General features: G+C 38.7%; 1 protein-coding gene across 8 annotated transcripts in view; it reads right to left on the reverse strand.

The window, feature by feature from the left end:
* Nucleotides 1–12327, reverse strand: part of PTBP3 (polypyrimidine tract binding protein 3) — a 101366-nt gene that overhangs the window by 30572 nt on the left and 58467 nt on the right. For all 8 annotated transcript variants that reach the window (XM_073806417.1, XM_073806416.1, XM_073806415.1 and 5 more), the window contains 2 exons: nt 11562–11726; nt 216–326 (listed from right to left, as the gene is read on the reverse strand). In XM_073806417.1, coding sequence (XP_073662518.1) covers nt 216–326; nt 11562–11726 — 276 coding nt within the window. The remainder of the gene's footprint in view (nt 1–215; nt 327–11561; nt 11727–12327) is intronic.

Genomic DNA, 12327 nt, shown 5'->3' on the forward strand with positions numbered 1-12327 from the left:
CCATTTCATATGAAGAAAGAAGTAATTTTTAGACTATAAGAAGAGCATATGGAACAGTACTTTTAAGAATGGTAAATTTCAGTATGTATATTTTATTACAATTTTCAAAAAAAACACATGGTAAACTACAGCAAAGGAGAAGACATGATGGCTTTCTCTGGTATCACTGAAGTGACTGATTAACAACTGAAAAATGAAAAAAAGATCATAATTACCATTTTGGCATAATGTGCATTCAATGGGTCAGCATACTGAAGCAAGGCTTGAAACTGATTATTCTTTGTAAAGGTGATAATCTTTAAGACTGTGCCAAATTTAGAAAATATCTGGAAAAAAGTTCACATTAGGTTAAATTTAAGGAAAAAACTTGCTAACATATCTTTATAAATACAACTTGATTCATTAATCCCAGGTTTTTTTGTTTGTTTGTTTTGTTTTGTTTTCTTGCGGTACGCGGGCCTCTCACTGTTGTGGCCTCTCCCGTTGCGGAGCACAGGCTCTGGACGCACAGGCTCAGCGGCCATGGCTCACAGGCCCAGCCGCTCCGCGGCATGTGGGATCTTCCTGGACTGGGGCACGAACCCGTGTCCCCTGCATTGGCGGGCAGACTCTCAACCACTGCGCCACCAGGGAAGCCCCTGAATCCCAGTTTCAAATGAAAATAATTTCCTCTATTAAAACTATTGGTACCAAAATCACTTCAATCAAGCCTAAGATGTTCATGTTTCAACACTCGTGCATGGCTTAAAACAGTGCCTGACACATAACAGGCACTAAATATTTAACCTATTTTATAGCATGTCATAAATGGCACAATACTGAATCAGGAGGTTACAACAGGAATTAATTAATGCTATGAGATGTTGGTGTTACAAAGCATATACCTGGAAGTGGAAGAGTCATACGGATCAACTATTTCAGCCTGAGAATCAGCATCTACTTGAAATTTTTATAGACAGGAAAACTACAAAATATTCAACAAAATGAACAACAGAATGTTCAATGCTCTAATAATTCATCAAATACTCATAGAGCACTGTTCTAAGCTCTAGAAAGTCAGCAGTGAACAAAACAGTAACAAGAGTCTCAATATGGGCTCATCAATTTTAAACAATAGTACCATACTAATGTTAATAATAGGGGAAACTGTGTATGTCTGTGGCGGTAAGGAGGTATATATATTCTGCTCAAGATTTTTGTGAACTAAAAATGCTCTAAAGAATTCTAGTAAAAAACAAAATGTGAAACAGGAAAAAAAAAACCTGAAAAAGGCAGAAAGAGAAGGGGGAAGAAACAACAAACAAGTAGGAAACAGTTACCAACCTAGTAGATATAAGCCCAACTATATAAAAAATCACTTTAAATGTGAATGTTCTAAATATGCCAATTAAAATACATACTTGTCAGAGTGGGCTTTTTAAAAAGCACAAACAAAACCCACCTCCAGGTTATTCATCAGAAACCCACTTTAAATATAAAGACTCAAGCTAAAGGGAAAGATACACCATGCTAACACTAATTTTTAAGAAAAGCTGGTACAGCTATATTAATTTTAGACAAAGCTGACTTTTGAAGAAAAATCATCAGGGATAAAGAAGGAGGGTATATAATAATAATAGGGGTCATTTATCCAAGAAGACATAACAACCCTTAATATGTATGTGCTTCATGAAAAAGAATCAAAATACTTGAGAAAAAAAGCTGCTGGACTATAAAAACACTATTGTAGCTGGAGACTTTTAACACCGCTCTGTCACTAATTGACAGATCCAGAAGTCAGAAAATCAGGAAGGATATAGCTGAACTGAATAGCATCATCAATCAACTGGATCTAATTGACATTTATAGAACAGTGCACCCAATAATAGAATACACATTCTGAATTTTGCATGAAACACTGACCAAGATAGACACATTCTGAGCCATAAAACACACTTTAACAAATTTAAAATAACAGAAATCATACAGTGTATGTTCTCAAACAATTATAGATTTAAACTAAAAATCAATAACAGAAAAAAATAACCTGGAAAATCCTCAAAGAAAGAAAAAAAAGAAAGAAATGAGTCTCTGCTCTCATAAGGAAAGACAGACGATAAACAAATAAGCCAATAAATAACAATGTCTGGTCATAAAAAAGTGTTTTGCTTTAAAAATAAAAGGGAAAGGGATGAGAGTGAACTGGAATGCAAGTTGGGAAGGTGCAAGGGTGCTCAAGGAAGGCGTCTCTAAGGAGTCTTTAGAGAAGCGGAATAAACAGAGTTGGGGGAAAGTTTCCTGACAGACCCCTGGTTACCAATGCTCTTACAACACTTGTTATACTTCCCCACCACAAGTTCAGGGCCAGGGTTACTACAATGCATTTTGCTTTCCTCTGACATCCCATTTTAAATCTACAACACTTGTTATACTTCCCCACCACAAGTTCAGGGCCAGGGATACTACAATGCATTTTGCTTTCCTCTGACATCCCATTTTAAATCTGGATTTTAATAAGCCAGAAACTTGCCCTTCTGCTTCTAAGGATAAAAACATAAGTATTCCCTATGCTGCTAAGAATTTGCTGTTATCAAATACTATGTATGTGTCTCCTTAATAGGCAAATGGTCCTGCTTTTTGATTATCAGAAAGAATGATCAAGAATAACTATCCTAGGGATTTCCCTGGTGGTCTAGTGGTAAAGAATCCGCCTGCCAATGCAGGGGACATGGGTTCGAGCCCTGGTCTGGGAAGATCCCACATGCTGAGGAGCAACTAAGCCCGTGCGCCACAACTACTGAGCTTACACTCTAGAGCCCACGAGCCACAACTACTGAGCCCGTGAGCCACAACTACTGAAGCCTGTGCACCTAGAGCCCATGCTTTGCAACAAGAGAAGCCGGTGCACCGCAACAAAGAGTAGCCCCTGCTCGCCGCAAATAGAGAACGCCCATGCGCAGCAACAAAGACCCAACACAGCCAAAAAATAAATAAATGTATTAAAAAAAAAAAGAATCTGCCTTCCAATGCAGGGGATGTGGGTTTGATCCCTGGTCGGGGAACTAAGATCCCACATGCTGTGGGGCAACTAAGCCTGTGCGCCACAACCACTGAGCTCACGTGCCGCAACTGCTGAGCTTGCGTGTCTCAACTAGAGAGCCCACATGCCACGAACTACAGAGCCCATGTGCTCTGGAACCCCTGCACCACAACCACAGAGCCCACACGCACTGGAGCCTGTGTGCCACAACTAGAGTAGAGAAAACCCACATGCCACAACTAGAGAGAAGGCTTCGTGCCGCAACGAAGATCCTGCACGCCACAACGAAAGATCCCACATGCCTCAATAAAGATCCCACACGCCACAATGAAAGATCCCGCATGCCTCAATAAAGATCCCACATGCCACAGCTAAGACCCAATGCAGCCAAAAATAAATAAGTAAATAAAAATAAATCTTAAAAAAAAGAATAACTATCCTAGAGCACAGGCAACAAAAGAAAAAATAGATAAATTCAACTACATCAAAATGGACACTTATGTTCATCAAGACTATCAACTGACTTGAAAAGACAACCCACAAAATGGGAGCCAATATTTGCAAATCATGAATCTGATAAGGGGTTAATATACAGAAATATAAAAAAAACTCCTACAACTCAACAACAACAAAAACCCAATTTTAAAAACAGGCAAAGGATTTGAATAGACATTTCTCCAAAGATAATCAATAGCAACAAGCACTTGAAAAGATGCTCAATGGGAACTCCCTGGTGGTCCAGTGGTTAGGACTGCCAAGGGCCCAGGTTCGACCTCTGGTCAGGTCAGGGAACTAAGATCCTGCAAGCCGCGTGGTGTGGCCAAAAAAAAAAAAAAAAGAAAAGATGCTCAACATCACTAATCATCAAAATGCAAATAAAAACTACAACAAAATACCACTTCACGCCCCCATTAGGACAGGTACTATTAAAAAATCCAAAACAAACAGAAAAGATTAAGTGTTGGGGAAGATGTGGAGGAAGTGGAACCCTTGTGCACTGTTGATGGAAATGTAAAATGGTGCAGTGGCTATGGAAAACTGTATGGGGATTCTTCAAAAAAAATTAAGAAGAAAATTACCATATGATCCAACAACTCCATTTCTTGGCATATACCCAAAAGAATTGAAAGCAGAGACTCAAAGAGATAATCTGAACACCTATGTTCATAGCAGCATTATTTGCAATAGCCAAAAGATGGAAGCAACTCAAGTATCCATCCACAGATGAATGAATAAACAAAATGTGGTATATCCGTACAATGGAATATTATTCAGCCTTAAAAACGAAATTCTGACACATGCTACAACATGGATGAACCCTGAAGACAATGAGTTAAGGGAAATAAGCCAGTCTCAAAACAACAAATGATGCGTGATTCCGCTTATATGAGGAACCTAGAGTAGGCAAATTCACAGACAGGAGGAAGAATGGTGGTTGCCACGGGCTGAGAGAAGGGAGGAATGGGGTGGGGAGTTACTGTTTAATAGGTACAGGAGTTTCAACGGGAAGATGAAAACATTTCTAGAGATACATGCTATTTGGTGATGGTTGCAAAAAAATATAAATGTACCTAATGCCACTGAACTGTACAATTTAAAAAAGTTAAAATGATAAAATTTATGTGTATTTTACCACCCTCCAAGATAAAATAACTATCCTAAAGTCCAAATACTCATTTTTGGCAAGATATGCTTTAATATATTATTAGCTTAGAGTTAAACATTTCTTATAAGAGATAAGAAGATCAACAAGATTTGTGGAACCAATTTGTCTTGGAAGGGATCACCAGAAAATGCCATTCCTTAAAAGTTAGATAGTCTGAAGGTTCTTTATTGAAATTTAAAACTTTTAATAAAATGTAGCTAATTTCATTATGGTCATATTTCAGGGTTTAGAACTTTGAGACCTTAACCCCTCATTATAACTGTATTTTGAAAAACACTAGGAAATTTTTTGTTTTGTTCTTTTAATGAAAACTTTGGCCTTGTAACAGGTTATTTCCTCAGTACACCCTCATGTCCTAGATAATATTCTTAAAGTTTATAGAAGAATACCAAATTTACTTTCTTCTCAGCTGTCAAAGATTTTATGTTGTATCTTTCTTTAAGATATAGGTATAAGCATTCTTGGGAAAAGGTATTATGTTTTCTTAATTTCCATCCTTGGTGATATTATGGTGTTACATGCATGCACACACATCAATCTATATATTGTAAGTGCATCAACTGAGGTTTGTTTGCTTTTTTTTCCGCCTGATAAAGTAGTAACAATGTTAAAAATGTGTATGTATATATATAAAAGGAGATATAATAACTGCCTAACCTCCCTCCTTCATACTGCAGACACAGGTAGTGCTCTAAAGTACAAGTCAGATTATACTTTTCCCTGCTTAAAATTCCTCACTATCTCCCCATTATCTACATGGTAAAATCCAAGCTCTTTGGTATAACATACACAACTTCTCCCTGGTGTACCTCTCCAACCTCATTTCCTCACACTTTTTATACCACACTATTTACATCAACAGTAGGGAACTGTCTATAGTAGTTCTCCAGATACACTAAGTGGTTTTGGACTTCCATGCCTATACATGTGGCTTTTCCCTTTTCCTGTAACTCTTTACCTAATACCTAGTAAATTTTCATTTATCTTTTTCAAAACTCAGCTCAGGGAATAATGCCACCAGAAAATCCTTAGCCTCACCCAAATCTCAATAGAGTTCATTCTCTAGTACCAAATATTAATATCCCCTCTAGGCCTCATACAAATATTTATCTAGCTGTTTTATTTACATTGGTCTATACATTTGTTTATATATGTCTCCTTTAGACTGAAAGGTCCTTGAAGGTATATACCTTGCCTGAATCATTTCTCTATCATTGAGTACAATTCCTAGCATATAAGAGGCACAGAGTAAATGCTTATTATTAACTGATAACAAATTATACTCTGAGATCTGACTGAAGAATTATGGCAATATGCAATTTTTAAAATGATAAATATTTTTGATGTAAAATATCTTGTTAATGAAGTAACAAGAGCATATAATTTGCTCTAAAATTTGGGATTTTATACTGTATTATGCTACAGAACCTAGTTAATTTCCACTTAACCTTCAGATTTTGTTAACGGTTCGATTCCTTTCCCTCATTTAACTTGAACAAAAACCTGAAGCATATCCTCCCTGACAGATGTGTTTGGCTGTGTAATTTTCATCTGAATGTGCCAAGAGAATATGAATGAACTCAACTGGCTAACCATGGATAGCTCTCTAGAGTCCCCTGGATCGTATTTACTGAAAGAGTAGCTGCAAAGATCAATCTGATACTTTTTTTTTTTTTAATTTATTTTTGGCTGCATTGGGTCTTCGTTGCTGTGCACGGGCTTTCTCTAGTTGCGGTGAGCCGGGGCCACTCTTTGTTGCAGTGCGCAGGCTTTTCATTGTGGTGGCTTCTCTTATTGCAGAGCATGGGCTCTAGGCACGTGGGCTTCAGTAGTTGTGGCACGCGGGCTCTAGAGCACAGGCTCAGTAGTTGTGGCGCACGGGCTTAGTTGCTCCGCAGCCTGTGGGATCTTCCTGGCCCAGGGTCCAAACCCACGTCCCTTGCACTGGCAGGCGGATTCTTAACGACTGCGCCATCAGGGAAGTCCCCAATCTGATACTTTTGAATAAAGTAAGTGAGCACCAACATTGGGGAATTCAGGAATGCCTGAAGTGTAGTTTTTAACAACTTTTTATAATTATCAAAATACTCAGTTTTAAATAGATTTGGTCTCAAAAGATCAATGTTTAGGAAAGTTTAATATATATTTTTATAGATTACAAGGTCTTTGATTATTTCCTAATATATTTGCTTTGCTGTCATAAACATAAGAAACACATAGACTCAACTCTTGACATTTCTTGTGCATTTTAATCTTTTCAGACTTTAAAATGGGACTAATAAAATACTAAAGATCAAATTCTGATAAAATTAATCTTCAGGGTGATGTTTATAAAGAGGGCTTGCCAGAAACTGTTCACCAGTATTCACTTGTAAAAAGCATTATTTATATTAGAACTTTTAAAAATAGCAAGCACATTGGCCACAATTTGTTTATAATAGTTTTTGTAGCCAACAAAACAGCAAGATTTAAGAATTAGAATTTGTATTACTAGTGTTGTATTACTAGTGTTGATTCTTTTATTTGATACCATAATAACTGGTTTTTGCAAGCTATTTATCTTTATTTTGTAATTCAAAAAGATAAGTCCTTCATCCTGAAGAGATTCACCTTTTGGACATTCATAAAGTAACCCCATATATAACAGTACTTGGAAGTAATGGATTCCACAAAAATACTGTTTTCACCTACTCCTTCAGTACACAAAGAAATTTTTTAGAATGCAGGGTTGAGTTTATGTAATGGAACAGTTGATGAATGCCTTCTTTATCTACAAATACTCGCTAAGTGATGCCATCCAATCCAATGGCCTTAATTACCACTCATATGCAAATGATTACCAATTCTCCAGCGTGAATTCTTAGGCCCAATCCAGACTTATTTCCCAACTGTCTCTTCAACATCTCCCACTTGGCTGTCTAACAGGTATCTCAAATTTAACATGTCCAAAACACTCTCTTGATTCCTCCCCTTCCTCCCACCCCTGCCCTAAATCTTTTTCGCCCTCAGTCTTTACTATCTTAGTATAAGATAGCTCTATTTTACCAGAGGCTCATATCCTCAATCTGGAAGGCATTCTTGATTACTCTCTTTCTCTCCATAACCCACATCTACTAAACCCATCAGCAAATCACTCCAAATATATACGTAATCACCATGTGCAGTGCTCACGTCCCCACCTGGGTCACCACCATCTCTCATCTGGACTATGATAAGAGCCTCCACTTATGCCTACAGTTTATTCTTAACATAGCAACAAGAACATTAAACCTATCATCTCCCTCCTCTACTCAAAATCCTCCATGGCTTCCTATTTTACTCAGTGTAAAGATTACAAAGGCTTTGCATCATCTAGTCTTAACACCTTCTCTGAGCCTATCATTTATGGCTTCCCTATTTTTTACACGCCAATGATATAGTCTTTTTTCTGATATTTGAACACATTAAGCACACTTCCATTTTAGGGACTTTGCACTTGCTGTTCTTTCTGACTGCATCATTGTTCTACCATATATACACATAACTTACACCCTCACATCCTTCAAGCTTCTGTTCAAATGTCATAGTGTAAACACTTCCCCTAACCTACCTCATTTGAAATAGCACCACTCCTATCTCAGTCATCATTAATCCCCTCACCATGAGCTAAAGGAAAAACACTAGCTTCCATAGATGTTAGAGAGCAGTTTAGCTAATATCAACTCTACTTACTAATTAATTATAACATGTGCAACCAACTCCACACTTCCATGTATTTTCCAATCACAATATTTATCACATTTTATGCTATTACTTATGAAATTACATCTTACCCACAAGACCACAAGAGCAAGGATCAGTTTCTTACAGTGCAATTTACTAGCATCTGATAAGTACAGCTAACATTTCTTGAGCACTTACTATGTAACAGGCACTGTTCTAAGTGCTTTAAATGCATTAACCCATGTGATCCACACAATGAAGGTATAAAATAGATACCATCTTCATCCCCATTATATAAATAAGAAAAAGACATAGAGGGAGTAAGTTACTTGTCCAAGGTTATAGAGGTAGTAAGTGGTAGAGCTGGGATTCAAACCAGCTCCAGATACTGTATCCTTAATCATTATGCTATACTACATTTTAGTTGGCCAATGGAATAGAGTGTCAGGGGGAGAGGGCTAAATTAACGTAATTAGAGAAAGACTCTCTGAGGAGGTGAATTTGAGCTGCAAATGGAATGATGTAGATTCAGCTAAGCGGCTATCTCCCTAAAGAGTGTTCCAGGCCTAAGAAATAGAAGACAGAAATGGACAAGGACAGAAATAAGAGGGGGGGAGGGGGAGAGGGTCAAAGGGCCAGAAAAGCTAGGGTGTTAAATAAGCAGAAGAGTTAGGAAGTGAGCTTAAAGAGATGGGGAGAAGTCTGCACATGGGGACTTAAGTGCCTTGCTAAGAAGTTTTGGTGTTTTCCAACAGCAATGTGAAGAAGGATTAAACAGGAGAGTGCCATAACTAAAGGGCTGAGAGTCCTATCCCAATGGTTACTATTGAAGACTCTCAATTACCTCTCTTCACCTGAAGGACCCATGATCTTTTGGGAAAGAAACAAGGTTTGTTACTGGTCTGAGGGAAATGACAAATGGAATGACAAGACAGGACCACACAACCTTGACTAAATTCACTGCTGACTGATGGCAATGTTGAGCCACAGGTGCAATAACATCTTCTGTAAAGCAGTAGAAGTTAGCAGTAGCTACAGTGCCACAGTAGCAAAAGCAAACAAAAAATGCTGATGGATCACAGAGGGTTCAATGCCACTTTGCGGGATAAACAGTAGAAAAGAAAATCCACCAGAACAAAGAAACCAATCACTTAAGTAACTGCTGAACACTTTTAGGAAACAACGGTGGCTATGGATACCACTGCTAAAACCCTCCATAGGACATGCTTCACAAATGCACATATTTAGAAAATGGTACTCAGGAAACTATCACAGGGAATAAAGTAGGCATAATAAATGGTATATTTTGATATTTACATGCAAGCACATGAACCATATTAGGAAATATATCTGAGTTCTATCACCAATTGGTACAATGACTGTGGGGAAAGTAACAACTTCTAAGGTCCCCAGTACCCTTATTTGTAAAATGTGAGAATAGGATAGGATACATTTCAATTCTTAAATGCACACACACCCCCCTATGACTCTTCATTCAGTAGTACAAATCCACAGGTTTGGAAAACAGTTAAATGAGTCTAGACTGGCCTGAGATCATGCTGTTTAATATATGAGGGGGCTTCCCTGGTGGCGAAGTGGTTGAGAGTTCGCCTGCCGATGCAGGGGACACGGGTTCGTGCCCCGGTCTGGGAAGATCCCACATGCCACGAAGCAGCTGGGCCCGTGAGCCATGGCCGCTGAGCCTGTGCGTCCGGAGCCTGTGCTCCGCAACGGGAGAGGCCACAACAGTGAGAGGCCCGCGTACCGCAAAAATACATAATAATAATAATAATGAGATATAAATATGAAAATAGGGACTTCCCTGCTGGCACCGTGGTTAAGAATCCCCCTGCCAATGCAGGGGACACAGGTTCGATCCCTGGTCCGGGAATATCCTACAAGCCGCAACGAGCAACTAAGCCCGTGTGCCACAACTACTGAGTCTGCGCTCTAAAGCCCACAAGCCACAACTACTGAAGCCCGCATGCCACAACTACTGAAGCCCGTGTGCCACAACTACTGGAGCCCGTGCTCTGCAACAAGAGAAGCCACCGCAATGAGAAGCCCACGCACCACAACGAAGAGTAGCCCCCAACTCGCCGCAACTAGAGAAAGCTCGCACGCAGCAACGAAGACCCAACGCAGCCATAAATAAATAAATATGAAAATAAGCATATAACATATTTTAGTGTTTTAAAATAATTTTTATACTTAGGTTGTCAAGTATAATGAAATGGAATACTGGAGTTGACATTAGGGGACTTGAATTCTAACTGGTTCTTAAATTACTCTTTACAATATTCAACTCATCAAGTATCTGAGCCGCAGTTTTATTCAATACAAAATTATGTAACTAGGTAGGTGATCGATCTTCCAGTTCTTAAACTCTATTATCTTCATAGTAGGCCATGATGTGGTACACTGCCTCTTATCAAGACAGTTTAGACATAGTAATGGGTAGTCTATGAAAGCTATGTTGAGAATCAGTTAGTATTTAACATGATACTTCCTTATTTAAGTTACTCATATTTTCCTTTCAGAGTTTTTAAAATAAAAATACTCAAGTGTAGGGAGGAGTCAGTACAAATAGATTAGTTGTTTTCTATACTGATGGTACTTTCTGAGGAACAACTACTACTGGTGCTTTTTATAGGAGTCTGTGCTTTGTTCATTTTCATACTTAGGTATAAAAAAATAGAATTCTTACATACTTTTTTAAATCAAGTATTTAAGTTAGAAAATGGAGGCTTTCAAAAAAGTATCTCTGGGCTTTCCTGGTGGCGCAGTGGTTGAGAGTTCACCTGCCGATGCAGGGGACACGGGTTCGTGCCCCAGTTCGGGAAGATCCCATGTGCCACGGAGCGGCTGGGCCCGTGAGCCATGGCCGCTGAACCTGCGCGTCCGGAGCCTGTGCTCCGCAACGGGAGAGGCCACAACAGTGAGAGGCCCGCGTACCGCCAAAAAAAAAAAAAAAAAAAAAAAGAAAAGAAAAACTCAAACTATCTCTAATTGATACTATTTCTTGCATGAAACAGGATGCTGAAGATTTTTTTTTACTATTATTTAAACAAATACATTAACCAAAATCAACAACCTGAAAAACTAAAGACATAAAACATCCGAAGTTACAGAGGTCATATTTGACTCTGCTTTCATAAGAGTGTTCCTCCTTACCTGATGAAGAACTTCCAGGGTAACAGGATAAAAGAGGTTTTCAATAATTATTCGGAGCACAGGGCTCTGCCCAGGTAGGATCGTGCCTTCATTAGCAGGAGCTCCAGGAAGGGCCAGACTTCCTGACTGGACAGCACTGACAGCCTGCAGTGCAGCTTGGGCTCTCTATTTAACAATGCAAAATGAGAACTTGTGGTTACACAGAAGCATTATATAATCCTTAAAATTAGTTGATGTAAAGTAATATGAAGTTAATATAGTTAAATAAAAATATACATATCTACTTTCTCTGGATGCATACATCCTAAAATTGTAATCAGTCAAGAATCAAAAGTCTTGCCTTCTTATCACAATGACACAATATTTAAGAAAGTTCTTAAATTTACTTGAAGAAATGAAAACAAAACCGTGGCCAAAAAAGAAGAAAATTTGGATATAACTTTTATTTCCTAATTTTTAAATGACAATAGGAAAAAAGACAGCGTGAAGGGTAACATCAAAGGCCACTTTAAAAAATTCACTGAAGTCCCCCTCTTCTCTTTTCCTCCCTGAACAACTGAGTTCTAAAGCCTTTGGGTGGCATATGATAGGTGTAAATACGGAGGAAGAGAGGAGCTGTGGTGGTTCAGAGTGGGGCAGGACGGCATCCCTATACAAAGGCATCCTGGCATGGAGCATCAGAGCCTGAGCAACGCAAGGAGCGATCCATGTGGTAGGTCTGCCTGGTAAGGGAAATCGGAGCCCAAACAAGGTAAGGAAGGTAGGT

This window comes from Tursiops truncatus, chromosome 6 (genome assembly GCF_011762595.2).
Source record: "Tursiops truncatus isolate mTurTru1 chromosome 6, mTurTru1.mat.Y, whole genome shotgun sequence".
Taxonomy (NCBI): domain Eukaryota; kingdom Metazoa; phylum Chordata; class Mammalia; order Artiodactyla; family Delphinidae; genus Tursiops; species Tursiops truncatus.